At 36.9% G+C, this 19,245-nt stretch overlaps 1 protein-coding gene and 1 long non-coding RNA gene across 4 annotated transcripts in view; one reads left to right on the top strand and one right to left on the bottom strand.

The window, feature by feature from the left end:
- On the bottom strand, window positions 1-14,775 carry LOC128645201 (uncharacterized). Its single transcript, XR_008400087.1, has 3 exons — window positions 14,652-14,775; window positions 6,554-6,728; window positions 1-238 (listed from the first exon to the last, which is right to left on the bottom strand). It is a non-coding gene; the product is annotated as an uncharacterized LOC128645201 (long non-coding RNA).
- Window positions 14,374-19,245, top strand: part of INSIG2 (insulin induced gene 2) — a 20,313-nt gene continuing 15,441 nt past the window's right edge. The window contains exons 1-2 of one of the 3 annotated variants that reach the window (XM_053698015.1): window positions 14,374-14,462; window positions 15,068-15,353. In XM_053698015.1, the coding sequence (XP_053553990.1) occupies window positions 15,128-15,353 (226 nt within the window). In that variant the 5' untranslated portion in view covers window positions 14,374-14,462; window positions 15,068-15,127. Of the gene's footprint in view, window positions 14,473-14,534; window positions 14,558-15,067; window positions 15,354-19,245 lie in introns of those variants that run through there. The other 2 variants (XM_053698016.1, XM_053698014.1) reach the window with 2 other exon arrangements.

Raw genomic sequence — 19,245 nt, forward strand, 5'->3', positions numbered from 1 at the left:
TTCAAAAATACATTTTAATGTACACTTAAACTCATATTAACACTGTCTGATAAAACATTTTTAATAAAAAGATTGCACAAATTTTTTTTAAGGGCTGTTGTTTGCACGATGAGCGTTATTTTTTTTTTCAAAACATTTTTTTTCTTCATTGACTTCCATAGGGAATGCGAAAATGCGATGGAGTTTGCGCGATCTCGGGTGTTAGGTTGTTTTCCACTTTTTTTTTCTCCATTGATTCCTAAGAGAAAAACATGCAAGCACACACAAAAACGTAAGTTAGGTTTTTGGCGCTATTCGGGTTAACGCTAGTGCAAAATATTTTTTTTTTTAAACTTGTAGTACGAACTCAACCTGACAAAAAAAAATACTGCGCCACTTGTAATCTAGCCCTTTATGTGGTATCATCTGGTATGCAAATTTATGCATACTAAGAAGTAATTTGGGAGGGCAGGAAGTAGTATAGCTATAACAAGAAGTGCAACATTTGCAATATAAAGAATGTGTGCCATGCAGCATACAATATATCATTGTGAGTAATGCACAATATTATCTGTGGCATGTGTGATATGCAGAGTGCAAATATAACAGTTTGTTTTGCACACACCTAGGTCTAGGACTTAGAACATGAGGTATGTGAAATAGTGTCTACAGACCAGAGATATATTCTATCAATTCAGGGAACAAGTTTTGATTTATTTTCTCACCATGTTACATTTGGTTGAGAAATATCAGTACCGACAAGCTCAATTCATGATATATTTATCAAAGCACTAGAGGGTCCTTTCCTTGAAGTTCCCATAATCTTTTCTCTCTTGTATAAACCATATCTCAAAGCGTGAAATGCACAGATGGTTTGGACGGAATCAAACACATTCTATTTTATGGTACCCAGCAATGCAGACACCATTGCACAGTGAATAAACTCACATACCACTCACTAAAGGACTTAGATATAAAAAAAATAATTGGTGTCCGCACACTAAGTATAATGAATGCCAACAACATGCTATGTCTAGCCTACAATTCATTCAACAGTTCTCACTTTGGCCCCGATATTGAAAACATTTTCAGACCCACAAGAAATTGCCTTTTTGGCTTTGCCAGTCTCGTAGTCTGTGGGTCTGGTAAGTGGTGATATATTAAAAAAAAAGGTTGCTGAACCTCTATTTTCCGATGAGTGACAATGACAATGAGTCTCCCATAGGAAATTATAGGGATCACAGCTTCAGCAAAAGTCCTCCCACACTGCCACTCATTTGCAATTTTGGCAGGGGGAGGGGGCTGTATTCAAAGTATGTTTACACAAGATGTGCGTTTACTAAAACAAATAACTGTTTCGGTGTGGTAACTCTACAAAATTATGCATATGTAAATTACATTTCACTGTAAATTCACTAGATTTCTCACAATGGAAAATTATAGCCACTGAAAAGCTGGCAAAACTGATATGGCTAAAAAGGTGTTCCAAAATGGAGGACAGTGCTTTGAATATTAGAAACTCGTGGCAATGTTACCCCATTAAAATACAAGTTACTCCCATGAAACACCCATCACACTCCCATGGAACGCCTGTATATTCCTTATGTCTGCGAACTCCATTATTAATAAAGACAAAACAAAAAAAAGTACTTTGAAACCCATAGGAGCTGTGGGATTGTGGGTATAATATACATGCATACAAAATGTTTTATTTATAAGCATTTTATTGTGTAATGCTGTATGTATTTAAATTATTGTGTTTTTAAAAATTGTGTTTTTTGCTTTTGAGGTGTTTTCAACTTTTTTTTTTTAGGAAAAAAGACATTGGCCTCTATTTAACAAAGTCTGCCGGACCTGATCCGACAGTGCGGATCAGGTCCGCCAGACCTCACTGAATGCGGAGAGCGATACGCTCTCCGTATTCAGCATTGCACCAGCAGCCCACCCCTGCAGACTCGCGGCCAATGGGCCGCCAGCAGAGAGGTGTCAATCAACCCAATCGTACTCGATCGGGTTGATTTCCGGCGATGTCTGTCCGCCTGCTCAGAGCAGGCGGACAGGTTATGGAGCAGCGCTCTTTATGACCGCTGCTTCATAGCTGCTGTTTCTGGCGAGTCTGAAGGCTCGCCAGAAACACGTGCCCAGAAGCTCACTACGGAGCTTGTTAAATGGGCGCCTTTGTGTTTGTGATATTATTTCATAGAAGACAGTAGCCACGACATTTTAGTTTTATTTCTTTATTTCTGATATAAGTTCTCACTTCTCTGAATATGTTATACTTATAATATTGCGAACACACTGTAATAAACAAGTAATTAATATAGAACGTGTTTGGTACTGTGCCTTCTCAATATTATAAGTATAAAATGTTCAGAACAGCGAGAACTTATCCTATAATATAAAAGGCCAAGTGTGTTTGTCCGAAGCCGTCATGCGCAGTAAAGACTGCGCGAGAACAAACACACCTGACCTTCAAGAAACTGACCTGTCCGCCACAAGAACTGTGGGCATGATGGGGCCGGCTTGGCATGACGGGGATGGGGCCAGGCGTGACAGGGGTGGGAGCGGCCATGGCCGTGAGACAGAACAAAAATTTCTTCCTAAAAAAAAAGAAGACACAAACACGCCAAAGCAAAACCCCTCATTTTTAAAAACACAACAATATTTTAAATACATATTCTACCATTATACAATAAAATAAAACATTGTATACATATGTACAATATACCCATTATCCCTCAGTTGCTATAGGGGTATTATTGACGTCCTAGTTTCACTATTGTCTTGTAACAAAACGGGTTAATTTTCAGTTGACACATGTAAATTATATTGCCATACAATACTGTGTAAAGGGATCATTTTTATTACACCTTCAATGTTGGTGACAATGTTGCTTTAAATATAATAATCAGCATTGCCACCCGCTGAGATGTATAGTAAAATGCCTCCCTGCGAGATTGCATTCAGACACTGATGTCAGCACTTATGAATATTTCAAATATTTCATTTCAAATCTTGATCCCGTGACGGATTGATTATATTGCCACATCGTGGATATTTCGATCATCAGGGCATCTATGCAGTGTCCTGGGTTCTAATACTATAAAACTGCATGAATTAAATTATCCAGCTCAGGAATTGCTCAATCGCAAGCAATACATAGAATAACCAGTACTATTGTGCTTTTTACTTGTACTTATAATGTATTCTGATTTGTTATGGGTGTCATTTGCGTACTTAGGGGCTAATTTATCAAGGACCAAATGGCCCCTGTTTCCATGCGAGCCTTTAGGCTCGCCAGAAACATAAGTTAATAAGCAGTAGTCTTAAGACCGTTGCTCCTTAACTCATCCGCCTGCTCTGAAGCTGTGGACATCAATGAGCCCTATCCTATACGATCGGGTTGATTGACACCCCCGACTAGCGGCCAATCTGCAGGGGGCGGCATTGCACAAGCAGTTCACCAGAATTGCTTGTGCAATGTTAAATGCTGACAGCGTATGCTGACGGCATTCAGCGATGTCTGGTGGACATTGGCAAATCGACCCCTTACTCTCATATTAGTAGGTCGTGTTTGACTGGATGATTGACTGGTTCCATTTGGGCATTTTCTTTTAAATAAGATAAAGCAAATACCCCCAAACTTATTTTAAAAAAGATGGTTTTCAGTATGAAAGTTTTGCAAAAGCATGGTGGTTCAGCTGCAGGAATGCAAGCAAACCCCACAGGTAAATCCTGCCCTGGCACATTTGACTATGTGATGCATTTAAAATCACTTATACTGTCCACATACATTGTTTAAAATCTCTAATTAGCACATGTGTGGGCTATACCTCACTCAATGAAGTTTTATTGGAACATAGAACTTATTGGTTGCTAGGTAATAGCAACACTAGAAAAGCCGCCTGCACATTCCTTTTGTCTGTCCTCGGTTTAAGTGTGTTTATGTGTGTATATATATATATATATATATATATATATATAAATAAAATAAAGGATTATTTGTCAATATTTCTGTCATCATTTTACAGGAGAGAAAGAAGAGAGAGAAAGAAGAGAGAGAAAGAAGAGAGAGAAAGAGAGAGAGAGAAAGAGAGAGAGAAAGAGAGATTCAGTTATAAGAGAGCACTTGCCAAAAAAATATGGTTCAATTCCTTCTTTATTAAGTAGTTAATGTTTTTGGGGTCTCACCCCTGTCATCAGACATTTAGACGCCAACTACTTAATAAAGAAGGAATTGAACCATATTTTTTGGCGAGTGCTCTCTTCCATCTGGAAGCATATATGAACTCTGGAAAGCAAAGTGAGATACTTCAAAACAGTCTGAAGAAGTTGTAATGTTTCATCATAGTGATTAAACAAAAAACAACAACTTCCCAGTCATTAAAATAGAGATCAGTACTTTCTGGGAACATTCCGTGTTTACAATTAGTTGGATGTGTTTGGTATCTTGTCATTGATTGGTTAAAGTTTCTGTTTCCATGCTTACACATCTGTAAGCCAAATTTCACACTGCTAAAGAATTAACATCTCAAATTTAATTTTAGAAGGGAAGCAACCTATTAAAATTGCAAAAAAGCAATATTAAAGGGATAGGAAAGTCTATTTTTGACTTTGCTATCCCTTTAGTATTATTTTTTTTTGGCAATTTTAATATGCTTCAGATAGAGAACGTAATTTTAAGACACTTTTAAATGCACTTCTATTTTCAAATGTGCTTCATTCTCTTGGTCCCCAAGGCAGAACATATAGTGATCTGAGATGTCATCGCAGAAAATGCAGCATGTCTGCAGAAAGAACAGGTCACATGCAGGAACTGTTAGCGCTTTAACTTTGCAGCACTGCTCCACATTAGGCTGTTCTTTTCAAACAAAGCTGTGCTCTGGCTGCACTGTGTAAGTTTTCCTTAATACGGTGTATTCAGAGCAAAGTGCTGTTTGAAGTGAACAGTCAAATATGCAGTAGTGCTGCAAAGCAGCAGTGCATTGATTGTTGACTGGCTCTCAGGGATTATTGTCAAACCCGCCCCCCTAGCCTTTCCCAGTCTGCAAAGCTGTTTTTTTCTGAATGTAAGACCTTCGTATGAGCAATGCACCTTTTTTAATACTATACTTTTATGTTAGACGAAGAGAAAAGGAAACAAATTTATTCAAGAGACATTTTACAATTTCTTTTTTTGTCTGCAGCTAATTTGCAATGCAATCTTTAACTACTACAATATATTCTAAAACTTTAAAAATGGCTTTATTCCACAGTTAACCAACACATTTGGAATTGTACTGGTGCTTTAGTATAACTGCCTAATTTAAAATTGAATTTAAATTTAAAAATGACCTGCAAAAACATTTCACTAAAAAAAATTCTCATTGCAGAAAGTGAAAAAAAGTCCTGCCTCTGCGCTCTTGGTATCCCTTGTGGAAAAAAGAATACGCACATATCCTACACTAGTGGGAGCTAGCTGTTTGCTGGTGCATGCACACATTTGTCTCTTGTGACTGGCTAACTAGATGTGTTCAGCTAGCTGGTAGTAGTGCAATGCTGTTCTTTCAGTAAAGGATAACAAGAGAATGAAGCATATTTGATAATAGAAGTTAATTGGAAAGTTGTTTAAAATTGTATGTTCTATCCAAATCATGAAAGAAAATGTTGGGGTTTCCTGTCTCTTTAATTTACACACACTCTTATTGTATGAGTGAATCCAACAAGACAAGACCAAGCTAGAACCTTTACGTCAAGGCCAACACAATACACTCTTTACAATCACCCACTGTGTAATATTAAGCTGGAAAACTAGAACCACCTAATAGCAAACCTAAGTTTCACAGCTCTCTCTGATAACTGTAAAATAATAACAATAAAGGAGTCTTGAAAAATTCCAAATGTTTCTGCTCTCCTAACCGCATCTTGTATTTTCTTAACCCTCAAGAGCAGAGGACATTCTTCATTCTGATTCAGCTCCTGGAACTGGGGAAGTCGGTAACACTAGTGTGGACAGATTGTGTCCTGTGACAAGCTGAGAGCTTGGTTCATCCTCTCAGTAATGATTCCATTTAGAACTTTGAGGAAAGGCTGCACAGAGCTGTCATCCGAATCCATTCCTCTCCATCCATGACAGGGCTTCTGATGAGGCTCTCACTCACCCGCAATGCACTGAGCTCAGAGAGGAGATTCATCCTTATAAGGCTTCACTGAGTCCAAAGCTCCAGCTCAAAATTACAAGCCTAAAGATTAGCAAGCAGTGTACTGCCTGTCCTGATCCTCCTAATATAAAAAGTAAATACTGATTTATATTGAATGTACTGTGTTTATAAATAATTTAGTAACTGCATGGAGCATATAGGAATGAAAATTATACTCCTCTGCAGTTCATGGGTGCAGATTATATTTTACATAGGCAGAACACTATTAAATTTCAATGTTTAAGGGTCATCACAACAACTTAGTTTTAAAAGGCTTTATTAAAGTGAATGTAAATTTTAATGAATGAGTGCCAGGTTTTTAAAAATACTATTGAAAACAAAAGCACTTTCATTCATTAAACTTTACATTACAGTGTTTTTTTTAAAATACTTACCTTATTCTTTAGGAAACACAGACCGGCAATCCTCTGTCCGCTTTACACGCTGTTCAGCATATCGATGACGAAACGGCTTTCTCCAATTGTTGCGTGGCCTCACAAGATTTCTGGTTACGTCAATGCTGGGGTAAGTACAGAGGAGCTGCGGGCGGAGGATCGCGGTCTGGGTTTCCTAAAGAAAAAGGTTAGTATTTTTAAAAAACGCTGCAATGTAAAGTTTAATGAATGAAAGTGCCCCTGTTTTTAATAGTATTTTTAAAAATCGAGCACTCATTCATTCAACTTTACATTCACTTTAAGGTTTTATATTTTTAAAAACAACAAAAAATAGAAGAACAAGAATCACAGATTATCAGAGACATTGGTTACAATATAAACAATAGGTTTCCAGCGTTAAAAGGACAGTAAACACCACTAACATTGATATATATTATAAAAATACATAACCATTCAATCGTTATTCACATACCCACAATAGTGAAGAATAGCAGCAGCCATAAATATCCCTAATATAATAATCGATTTATATGTCCAAAAATAGCCCCCAAACTCCTCCTCCCTGTACCTTCTTTAGCTACATTGAAATTTTTTTACAATACCTCGGCTCGTTCCTAAAGCTTTCAACTGTGTCATCACGCAGTGAAGATGACATATAAACACTACTCGCATGGCGATGCGCACCGCAATGTGTTTTACTCTCCTCATTACCAGATGAGCAGAGGTGTGTGTATATATATATATATAAATAAAAATAATAAATATACACTTACAGCCAGGTGCATTTGTATCACACATAGTTTTCTAATATTTACATACTATATACCCAGCTCTAAAATATAACGTCTCAAGACATGTCATATATTTTAATAATTTAAAAATATTAATCAATCTTTTTTTCCTTTATTGACTTTATACATATTTTATAACGTAATACCTAAAATGGAATTGAAATAACCTGTGTTATTTTTCTGCAGTATCCGTAAAAAACACAGGAAATAAAAGTGGTTGTCTGAAGGTTCCGTTTTTTTTCTTTCCCCCAGTCATTGCGTATGCGCAAATTCGGCGAGTAACATGTGAGACGATCGGATGACGCAAGATAAACAGTCCGTGCACGGACAGAAGAAATAATTTACGAGTCGTTTACTAGAGGGGGGGGCTGAGTTTGGGGGCCATTTCTGGATGTCTGGATGCACAGTTTGAATTTACAATCAGACACAATACGATGTGAACAGGTATATTTAAAACGTTGCAGACTTATCAGCAGGTTCAAAACTATTGAATAAGGTAATTTTATAAGGAGTGTTTACTGTCCCTTTAAGACAAGAGACTAACATTTTACACGATTATTCCAGAAACAAAAAATGTGGATAGACTACTCTACATATATACTTTTATAGTACATTTGATGCATTAGAGTTATGGGGAAAGAAAGAAAATGTAAAAAAGAAACAACAAAAAAACGTTTTAAATGGCTAGATTACCCGCTTGCACGTTTATTTTTCTAGACGGAGGCTTTTTGCGTAGAACTTAAAATATCGAGAACGCGTTAATGTATTCCCCCATAAACATCAATGGAGTGCAAAAAATGGGGGGGGGGGAACTAACACTCATACTTGGGTGCAAATGCGATCGTGTTTCACCAAGTGTGCTAACCCGAATTACTATTTCACATTCCAATGTTCTTCACATAGCAGAATAAGTTATATTTATTCTTAAATAAATATTTCTGTATATATCTGTTTTTTTTAGAATATATATATATATATATATATATATATATATATATATATATATATATATATATATATATATATATATATATATATATATATATATATATATATATTATACAAAAATCAAACAGAGAGAATGTATTCACAACATACAATACTGTTGTGAAAAAGCAAGGGATAAAACAGGCACACAGAATTTTGGTAAATAATCAAATTTATTAATTCCTATTTAAATCCCAAACCACATTTATGTGGATCACAAAAAGTGACAAAGTCAATCATACTCTGAAAGTGAGCATTCTTAACTAAAAACAGCAAAATTCAAAGACTAAATGCTACTAAAAGGCCAGGAACCTCTAAGCATACGTATGCTAATTGACTAGGGGTACAGCCTAACCTACTATCTATAACACAGACAGGTATCTATAACATAGGCAGGTAACATATAGTAAGCAAAGAACGTAAGTAAAATCTAACTAAGGCATTGACATTATGGTTACAAGTTAAATCATAAAAAAGACATTTTCATTTTATCCTAAATAGATCAGAAAAAATGACCGGCAAATGTCTTAGTATAGCGTCTGAAATACAGACAATGGTGACTGCTGCTGGAAGTACAAGTTCAGTTATTTTACTTAGCTGCTGTATGTAGATCCATTATTCCAATTCAGAGAGGATGCAGCATTCAGAGCGTGTGATGTCACTTGCAGCCTAAGGTGTGGTTGTAAGCCTGCTGGCAATAGGTTCGATTGCAAGAGGTGTGTCCCAAAAGCCGAGAAACCATCCACTGGATTGGTCAGTTGCACAAGGTGAAAGAAACCAGGCTTCCACCGATGTTATGTAGCTAAGCACATACCAGGATGCACCGTATACTCAGGAAAGTAAGTTGAAACAGCCACACACAAGAGCCAAAAGATTTCTCAGCAAAGGGATCTCTTATCTTTAAACACCTTCAGGTGGATGTTGCACGCTCAGTCCAGCGCAAGAAAGGAAACCACAATCTCCAATAGTTAGCCGCTTTTCAAACACACACGCTCTTTCTCAGCATGTAGTGTCAACATGAAGTCAGTTCCAGGGCAAAAAATAAACTTGTACCGTAATGTCTTTTCTTTGCTTTCTTTGAAAAATGCTTAGAAGAAAGACAGGAGTTGGTCGACCTCACTCCTGGCTAGTATAGCACATAGGTGCCAAAGTTACACAAAGTGCCAACGCACGTTTCACCCCTGCAGCAAGATTTGTGTCTAAGGGGTTCATCAGGGCATATTATTCCATACCGGATATCCTCTATTTATGGACCTACCTGTGACTCCACAGGTGATCTACTTGCTAAACACCTGCTATTTTCTTAAAGCTGTATACAGCAAGGTGCCCTATTTTAATAATACTTGTGTTCATAGTTAAAAAGTGCCAAAATATAAAAGCTTTGTTATTACTTAAATTATTAAATAGAGAAACTCAATTCCTAAGCCTTTCTAAACAAAGCTAAAAACGGCCTTTTAATGATCACTTCCAGATAACGGCGCACACTCTATCAGAAAAACACTTATAGAAAACTGGCAAACTCCAGCTTTTCATTTAAACCTGTTGGATATCTTGTTCCTAGTTTATAAATCCATTTTGCTTCTTTTTGCAAAAGGATTTTTTCATTATTGCCACCTCTACCATTAGTGATTCCTTTATCAATAATGATAAACTTTAAAGATTCCACATTTCCTTTATGAAACATTTCAAAATGTCTCGCTACACTGGTGTCATTACAATGAGCAATATCGTCACGATGTTCTTGTACCCGGTCCTTCACAAGCCTCTTCGTTTTTCCTACGTAAAAGACCGGGCACGAACATCTAAGAAGATATACTGCTCCCTCAGACTTGCAATTGAAGAAATACTTTATATCGTAAGTCTTACCATCCTGTACTGAGAATTGTTTTGCGCTATCCATGTGGACACAGTATACACAGTGTCCACATGGATAGCTGCCTTTGATCCCCCTGTCCTTTCTAAGCCAGTCTGCATCAGATGGACCCCTGGAAAATTGACTTTTTACCAGGATGTCCCTCAGACTTTTTGATTTTCTGGCTGTCATTAGAGGTTTCTCTCCGATTACATTTTTTACCTTGTCATCCAAAGTCAAAATGTTCCAATTTTTATTCATGACTGACCTAATATTATTCCATTGATTATTAAATCTAGAAATAAATCTAATGTTTCCCCCATCTGATTTAGATTTTCCTATATACAAAAGGTCATCTCTCTGGGTTTTTCTGGCCTTCCAAAGTGCCTTTTTAAGGGACTTATTGGAGTACCCTCTTAGTAAAAGCCTATCCTTCATCATTTTGGCATGTATATCAAATTTCGAAAGGGATGAACAATTCCTCCTTAAACGGAGGAATTGTCCATAGGGAATGCCTTTCTTCAAATGTGAGGGATGGCTGCTCTGAGCATGAAGAATGTTGTTTGTGGCATTTTTCTTCCTGAAATTCTCAGTGACTATTCTATTACCCTCTTTCTTGATGGTAATATCAAGGAAATTGAGTTCCTTGGGATTGGTCTCAGAAGTGAGGATGATGTTCCTGTCATTATGGTTTAATTGGTCAACAAACAAGTTGAACTCTTCTTCCACACCATCCCACAAGACAAGAACATCATCCACATACCTAACCCACATTAAGACCTTTTCATTGAAAATGTCACCGAAAACCTCAAAAATATCAGACTCCCATGCTCCCAAATGCAGGCAGGCATATGTGGGGGCACACACTGCCCCCATAGCCGTGCCCCGCAGTTGACGATAGACTTGTCCATCAAATGAGAATACATTATTGTGTAGGACAAATTCCAGCAATGAAATTACGAAGTCTGAGTGTTCAGAAAAGGATTGACCCCTTGTTTCAAGGAATTTCCTAATAGCCTGTAGACCTATTTTGTGAGGAATTGAGGAGTACAATCCTTCTACATCCAAAGATGCCAAAATGGTTTTATCATTGACCATTACTCCATCCAATTTTCTCAGAAGGTCCGCCGTATCTTTTACATACGATGGTAACGTTAAGAGGAAAGGACGTAGATATTTATCTACGTAATCTCCAATGTTTTCCGTAATGCTACCTATTCCGGAGACTATGGGTCTCCCCGGAGGGCATTTCATATTTTTATGCAGTTTTGGCAAGATATAAAACACTGGCATAACCGGATGTTCTGGAAATAGAAATTTAAATTCTTTTTGGTCAATAATCCCTTTTCTTCTAGCCTCATTTAGCAATTTAAAAAGAGAGTTCTGGGTATGTTCCAAAGGGCTACCTCCAAGTCTTATGTACTGATTTTTATCATGAAGCTGACGTTTCACCTCGTTGATATAAAGGTGTTCATCTAACAGTACTAGGTTGCCGCCCTTATCGGCAGGCTTTATCACCACACCCCTAGCCATACTCAGTTCTTTTAAAGCTTTTCGCTCTCTTGGCTTCAGATTGTCATCTAATTGTTGAGGTACCAAGCTATCTATGTCTTTTTCCATTTGTTTCACAAATAGATTGACTGCTGGGACCAAAGAGAGAGAAGGCATATAGGTAGACATAGGTTTAAAACACGGTTTTTCACAAACTATTGCTTGTGTGGTATCTGTGTTTTCATCCAGAATATTGTCAGCTAACAAAGATTCTAGATCTGCCAGAGCTGACTGATCGTCCATATCCAAATTATGTACTTTTTTTGATTTCATAATAATGGATAGAACAATTTTTCTGGCAAATAGATGTAAGTCCTTAAGTAGCTCAAATTTATCAACCATTGCAGTAGGGCAGAAAGATAACCCCTTTTTCAGGAGTTCTACATGAGCCAAATTTAGGGGAAATGAGGAAAGGTTAACAATCTGTAATTCATCATCATTATGGCTATTCAGTAGCCCCTGCGTGTACCCCTTCTCCTGGATCTCCCCCTGCTCTGAACATATTGGTCTCCTCTCCCCCTGTTCTGCCTGGTTTGGTATCTCTTTTCTTTTACTGGAGTCCCAAAGGGATCTTTTCCTTTTTCCCCTTCTGTTCTTTCTCCTCCTTCTTTTTGACTGATACCAAAAGTTTTTTGAATTACTTAATTCTGAGTCTGATACATCTGTACCTGAGTCATATGTGCCTTTCTGAGATTTGTAACTATAAACCCTTCCATTTTTGTAGTCATCCTGATCTCTCCTAAGTTTCCTACATTTCCTTGCCTTAATGTCAGTTTTTAATTTAGACACATTCTGACTTGTCTCACCATTCAATTTTTCGAAATTGGGATCATTATCAAAGGAATTTACTTTAATTAAAGCTTTCTCAGCTTCCCCTTTAACTTTCTCCAATCTTTTATTATTTCTTTTCATCATCATATCCATCAGATTCTTTTTTTTTTTTTTTTTGGTTTAGCAGTATTATCTACTCTCTCATACACTTTATATATATATATATATATATATATATATATATATATATATATATATATATATATATATATATATATATATATATATATATATATATATACACACACACACATACAGGTATAGATATATACATATATGTATATAAGAATATCTAATTAGAACTTATTCCTATGTGAATAACATTGGAATGTGAAATATTTACAGTAAATGTACAGTTAAACACTTTATTAAAGAGACAGTAAACATAAAAAATAATGTTACATAATTCTGCACATAGTGCCCCTCAAAGATACACTTACATTGTTTCCTCTCCAGGCTCTTCTGATCAGGTCTTCTTTTCAAAAGCTAGCATGCTGGTCCGGTAGTTTTTTTTTTTTTTTTTTTTAAAAAAGAACTAAATCAAAGAACCTAGAGAGGAAACAAGTTAAAGGGACAGTAAACCTTAAAAATAATGTTATATAATTCTGCACATAGTGCAGAATTATATAACATTATTTAGGTGCTATAGCCATAAACGCCTTTTTTACCTTTTAATTTGCTAAAAATATGGCGCTTTTACAGACCCGCTCTCTGCTGAGCGGGTCTGTTATTTTTAGTCAGCGCATCGGGCCAGCTGTATAGTCACAGCCCGGCCCGACCGCTCCATAGCACTAAGTGCAGCTCGCTCCTGTCACAGGAGCGAGCTGCACTTAGTCTTAAAGCGCAGTCGGGCCGGGCTGTGACTATACAGCTGGCCCGATGCACTGACTAAAAATAACAGACCCGCTCAGCAGAGAGCGGGTCTGTAAAAACGCCATATTTTTAGCAAATTAAAAGGTAAAAAAGGCGTTTATGGCTATAGCACCTAAATAATGTTATATAATTCTGCACTATGTGCAGAATTATATAACATTATTTTTAAGGTTTACTGTCCGTTTAATTATAACTTTTGTGGGCTAAAAAATTATTATTTTTTGTTTTTTTCAAGCTTTTGGTACAATAGTGTTACATAATTCTACACATTATTTTTTATGTTTACTGTTTTTTTAAATATGAGTATTGCATAAATATGATGTTTCATGTTTTCAGCTACTTGACTGCAAAGGGCTCCAATTCACTTATATATGTCTATATATGTATACATATGTATTTGTGTGTTTGTATGTGTATAAGCAAATCTGTCCCTAATTTGTTTAACTTAGTAAGGCACTACCCTCTCTGTCATAGATAGTCTGCATGAAATGTGTGGTGCATGTTTTACTAGAAAATGTGACATTAAGCAGTGTGGCAAATTCACACAGTATATACATCACAACTTTCTGACAATCCTTCAAAATATACACAATGCCGAAACATCAATTTACCAAATTGAACATAATTAAACGTGAACTTCAACTACAAATACATGTGAAAAGCCAATTCACAATATTAGTATCATAGCCAACTACCAGCTGTATCTAGAGCAGAAAACAAACAAACCATGAGAGAGTGGTTGTCTTGGGCGACAAATCCTATATACTATTTAGAATCATGTGTGTCAGTCGCTGGCTAAGCTCAACTCTATACATTGATGAGGAGACACTTCTTTGACCTTACCAAGATGGCTGCTTACTTTACTCTTACATTGAACATTCCCCTATTAAGAGGGCTGAAGTCTTTACGTCGCCATGCGGAAGAGACGTGTATTTCTCAGAGAGAGGCTTGGAACGCAGAGAATATCGATACTAGTATTAAGCAACGCACAGAAACGAGTGAGAGAGAGAGGAGTGGAGCTCTGGTAATGATCTGTAAGCCTTAATGGGCTATTTGTCCCTCTTTAGAATTACCTACGAGCAATCCCTTTTTATTTATGAAAGAACATTAGAATCTTAGGTAAAATCTAATCTTATGTATGTTATATGACATAGTCGCTCGCCCCCCAGGTATATGGCATACTCAGCCCCCGGTGTTTCAAAAGGCCCGATACCTTATCGTGTGGGAATCCACCTCGCTCTCATAATACGTGACACTACAAAGCACCGTAGAGTGTGACAGGATAAGCTTTACCCAAACGTGTGACAGGAGCTAGCCGCCCTCCCCTTTCTCCGCTTGTTTTATATTACCCCTTGGCCGCCCCGAATAGAGCAAAGATACATTCAGCAAGTCACAATGCATGAACTCTCGCACTGCTATGGAACAAGTCATAAATGTCACCTGGTCGCCTAAACAACATTCCCATCTGTTGGGTGGTGTTAGTCCAAAATATGTAACATAACAACCACATAGTATATGTGGTTACCTTTGCCTCCTGCAGGGGACCAGGCAGTTTCTGACAATTATACAGATATACTACTTAATTTATGTTATTTAAGTTAACATCTCATCCTTGTGATTCATTTGCAGGGTTACTAAAATAGAGTGACCCATCATTTCAGTCCCCAGTCTGGTGGGTGCCTGGAGGTGATGGGAAACCGAGATAATGCATCATCTAAGCCAGAATCCTGGGGTCTCAGTCACAAGATGAATCTTTTAATACGTGGATTGTTGCTCTTCCTCATTGGCGTTTTTTTGGCTTTAGTACTAAACCTTCTACAAGTTCAAAGGAATGTTACTCTTTTCCCACCGGATGTCCTTTCTAGCCTGTTCTCTTCAGCTTGGTGGGTGCCCCTGTGCTGTGGTACAGCTGCAGGTATGATTTCTGTCTTTATTCTCCTTTTTCAAAGCTAGCAGTCAAATTCCAGTAAATTCCATATGCATCTCTGATGGACACTGCACCATTGGATACTGATTGTGTTATTTCTGCTGAACATCTATTTTTTTTCAAGCATATATATTGGTTTCCTAGCTGGTATTTAAAACATATCATTTGAGCTTCCTCTTAATACAGAGTGCAAGCTTATTTAGGAAATTCAATACACCACCTTACATAACTATGCTACTTGAGCTGCAAGTTTTATGCAAGTTTTAACCCTTTTTTTCATGAGCTCTAACACAGAACTATACAAACACTGCATGGAGGGTGCTTTGAGCTAGAGAATATCAACATTGAAATGCCTTCTTTTAAAGGGTGAAAAAGTCAAAATGTTCATGATTCATTTACAGTGAGCAATTTGAAAAATGATCAGATTTGTTTTATACTCTTGGTTTCCTCCTCTGTTAAAAAGTTAAACTTGGTAGGGCCATTATAGTAAACAAAATGACATGTTCTCATCCATAAGTTCGTGTTATTTTAAGACTATTGACCATGCAGTACTCTGTGTTACTGCAAAGGGGTTAAACACATAGAAGTGCTGCTCGGGACCTGTGGCGCACTGCTGATCCAATCAGCAGTGCTCTGCAGGTCTCCAGTGGCACTTCTACTGTGTGTTTAACCACTTTGTGGGGGTTAAACACATAGTACGGCATGGTTTATACTTAGTCATAAAATTACATGCTCTAACGGATTAGAAGGTGTCATATTTTTCGACTATTATTATTATCGGTTATTAGTAGAGCACCAACAGATTCCGCAGCACTAGACTATAATGGCCCTTTAAGAATGTAATGTGTCTTTAACAGTGTATGGTAACAGTTATTGTAAAAAATAAAATTTTATATATATATATAAAAACATTTCTAAAAGCATTGTTGCAAACAGTGCTGCAAGGTGAATAAAGACACATGCATACGCCTTAGCTCACCTCTTCAACAAAATATACCAAGAGAACTAAGCAAAATTTATAATGCAAGTAAATTGAAAAGTTGTTTAATTTTGACTTTTATTGTCCTGAGTTATCTGAACATTTTTGTATTTCATAATAACATCACATATGGCAGGGCTCGACAAACCCAGGAGCCTGGTAGCCACTGGCTCCTAGAATTTTACCCCTGGCTCCTAACTTTTTGGGTTATTCTCCATATGTCTATATACAAATCCGTCGGTCTAGCTAGGAAATATTCTTACTGGCTCCTAATTTTTTAAACACATTTGTCAAGCACTGACATATGGTATAACAGACACAAAGGTCAGAAGATTCATATTAGCTCATCATGTTCCCAAATTTATCATGAAAACAAGATAGCCTATCATAGACTCAAGATAAATGTATTTACATGCAAACTCTAAATAATTTTCATTGCACACTTGTCCTTAAAGGGACATTAAACACTTTAAGATGGTATTATAAAAGGATAAATTGTATATGTAAAAAAAAACTCTGCTATATACTTTCATTGTTTATTTTTTTTTCCTCTATTCCTATAATTCGATTCTGATGTTGTGAGCTTTTCAGTTCCTGTTAGAAATGGAAGTGCAGAACACTGTTATATACCACAGAGCCTTTGGCTGCACATTCTAGTGACCATTTTTATAACTGTCCCTAATTGGTCACAGCAGAGAAGGTAGCCGAAGTTACAACATGGCAGCTCTCATTGTTTTATAGACACTAAAAGTTTACACTTACTTTGTCAATATTTAAATAACTAATGAAACTTTAAAAAATATATCTAAATGTTATTCACAGAATAATCTTTTCTTTGAATGCATCATTCTATCTAGCATTTATTTAGTGTTTAATGTCCCTTTAACCCCTTGAGCCATTTGGACATAGGTACTACGTCCGTCACAAAGTACTTTGCCAAGCGTATTATGTTGATGTATTACCGACACAGAGGTGGCTGTTGCTGTCAGCTTAGACAGGGGGAGCCGCAACAAGGTGCCTTTATTTTGCCGCAGCTTCACCCCATAGCTAAGTGGCTCTTAAGGCCCACTGCACTGCCCATCAATGAGGTGACGTTTCCACCTATTAGCCAATAGCCATGCGTGCTGATCGGCATTATGTTGTAGGCACGCTTGGCTATTGGCTAAGAGTTGGAAAGATCACCTAATTGAAAAAATTAACAGTGCCGTGAGCCATCAGAGCTGCCAGGCTTAGCAGTGAAGCCGCTGCAAAATAAAGGCACCTTTTCATCTGTTTTTTTTGTTTTTGTTTTTTTAAACTGATGAATGAAGGTGCATAAGAATATATAACAAATACCCCTTAAAAAAGGTTAAACATTATACCGTGTCACATAATAATATTTAATTATACAGAAATATAAATACAAAAAACACCAATATAGATGCAGCCTATTCAGGTACCTCTAAGAAACTAACTGCTTGCACTAATAGCTCAGTCCAGAGTTCAAATAAAGTTCCATAAGCTCTTCCTTAGAGTGGGCAAAATCCTATCCTCAAAATCCAGAGACGACTAAATTCAGTGGCGAAATAAGTATCCTCACCTTGGTACCTGCAAAACTGACCCGTGGAATAAAATTGAAAACACAAACTAGTGCAACACTGATAAATAATCAAAACTGAGGTTAAAACACACTGAATAGTTCAATAGACAACCAACGCGTTTCAACCTGATTGGGTCTTTCTCAAGGCTCTATTGGGTTATCTGGTAAGTCGACTTAAAAAATGCTGTATCTATATTTGTGATATTTGTATGCAAATGTATGTATAATATATTATTAATATATATATATTTATGTGACACGGTATGATGTTTAACCTTTTTAAGGGCTACTCGTTATATATTCTTATGTACTTTTTGTCTACCCCTTTTGGCACAGAAGACGTTTGGGTAGTTTACAACATATTGATCCTCTTTTGGGTATTAGATACTTCTTTGTTTACTTGATGAATGAAGGTGGTCTAGCGTTTTTGAAACTATTATTCAAGCCTGGATTTGCTTCTCTAAATAATGCAATTGGTGGAATGAGTTTGGCCATTGAAATACAATTGAAGCAAAGAAGGTGTTCATTTCCTTTAAAATGTTTATTCCATAACAAGACAACCAGGGTGGATTTTATTTAAATTTCTAGTCAATCAGACTCAATTTAAATCGTGGTTTTCTACATGACTTGTTCTAAAAATTAGAACGTTATTATTTTTCCAGTTACTGATCTGGTGATATACTATAAGAAATACATAGATCATTATTACATTTTGGGGAGGTGATCTCTCCAGTTTAATATGTAAATCATTCATATTTTATCAACTTTTCAGCTGCACTTTATTGGAATGAGAAATATAATCATTACCTCAATAATAACAATTTTAAATTAGTTTTATTTAACTAAATAAAGTAATCACTACCTTAAAGGGACAGTCTACACGGGTTTCCAAGCATCTTGTTGGGATTGTTCTGCTGCGGGCAACCCACGCCATCCTGTGCCACCTTATGCAGGCAAAAGTGATTACAGTATTCTGGGGAAAATTTCTTTATTCAGCAGCTCTAATATGGCCGCCAAACTCCTCCTCCCACCTTTTTCCTCCTTTTGGGTTCAAAAATTATACCCAGCAGTGTGCGTGATTGGACTAAATTACATTGAGACACTCGGGCAGACACAATGCGCATGAGCAAAACTACAGTGCGCGTCATTAATTTTACAAAGGAGAGCCTGATCATTGGATGCTGCTACACAATAGACGCACCCACAGATTCTCTGGGAGGAGTTTGCTGCCATCCTACAACGGCCGAATGGGAAATGATTTTTTAAAATACTTTTTTTCTTTTGCCCTGCATGATGTGGCACAGGACGGCGTGGGATGCCCA

Source organism: Bombina bombina, chromosome 1 (assembly GCF_027579735.1).
Source record: "Bombina bombina isolate aBomBom1 chromosome 1, aBomBom1.pri, whole genome shotgun sequence".
Lineage (NCBI taxonomy): Eukaryota > Metazoa > Chordata > Amphibia > Anura > Bombinatoridae > Bombina > Bombina bombina.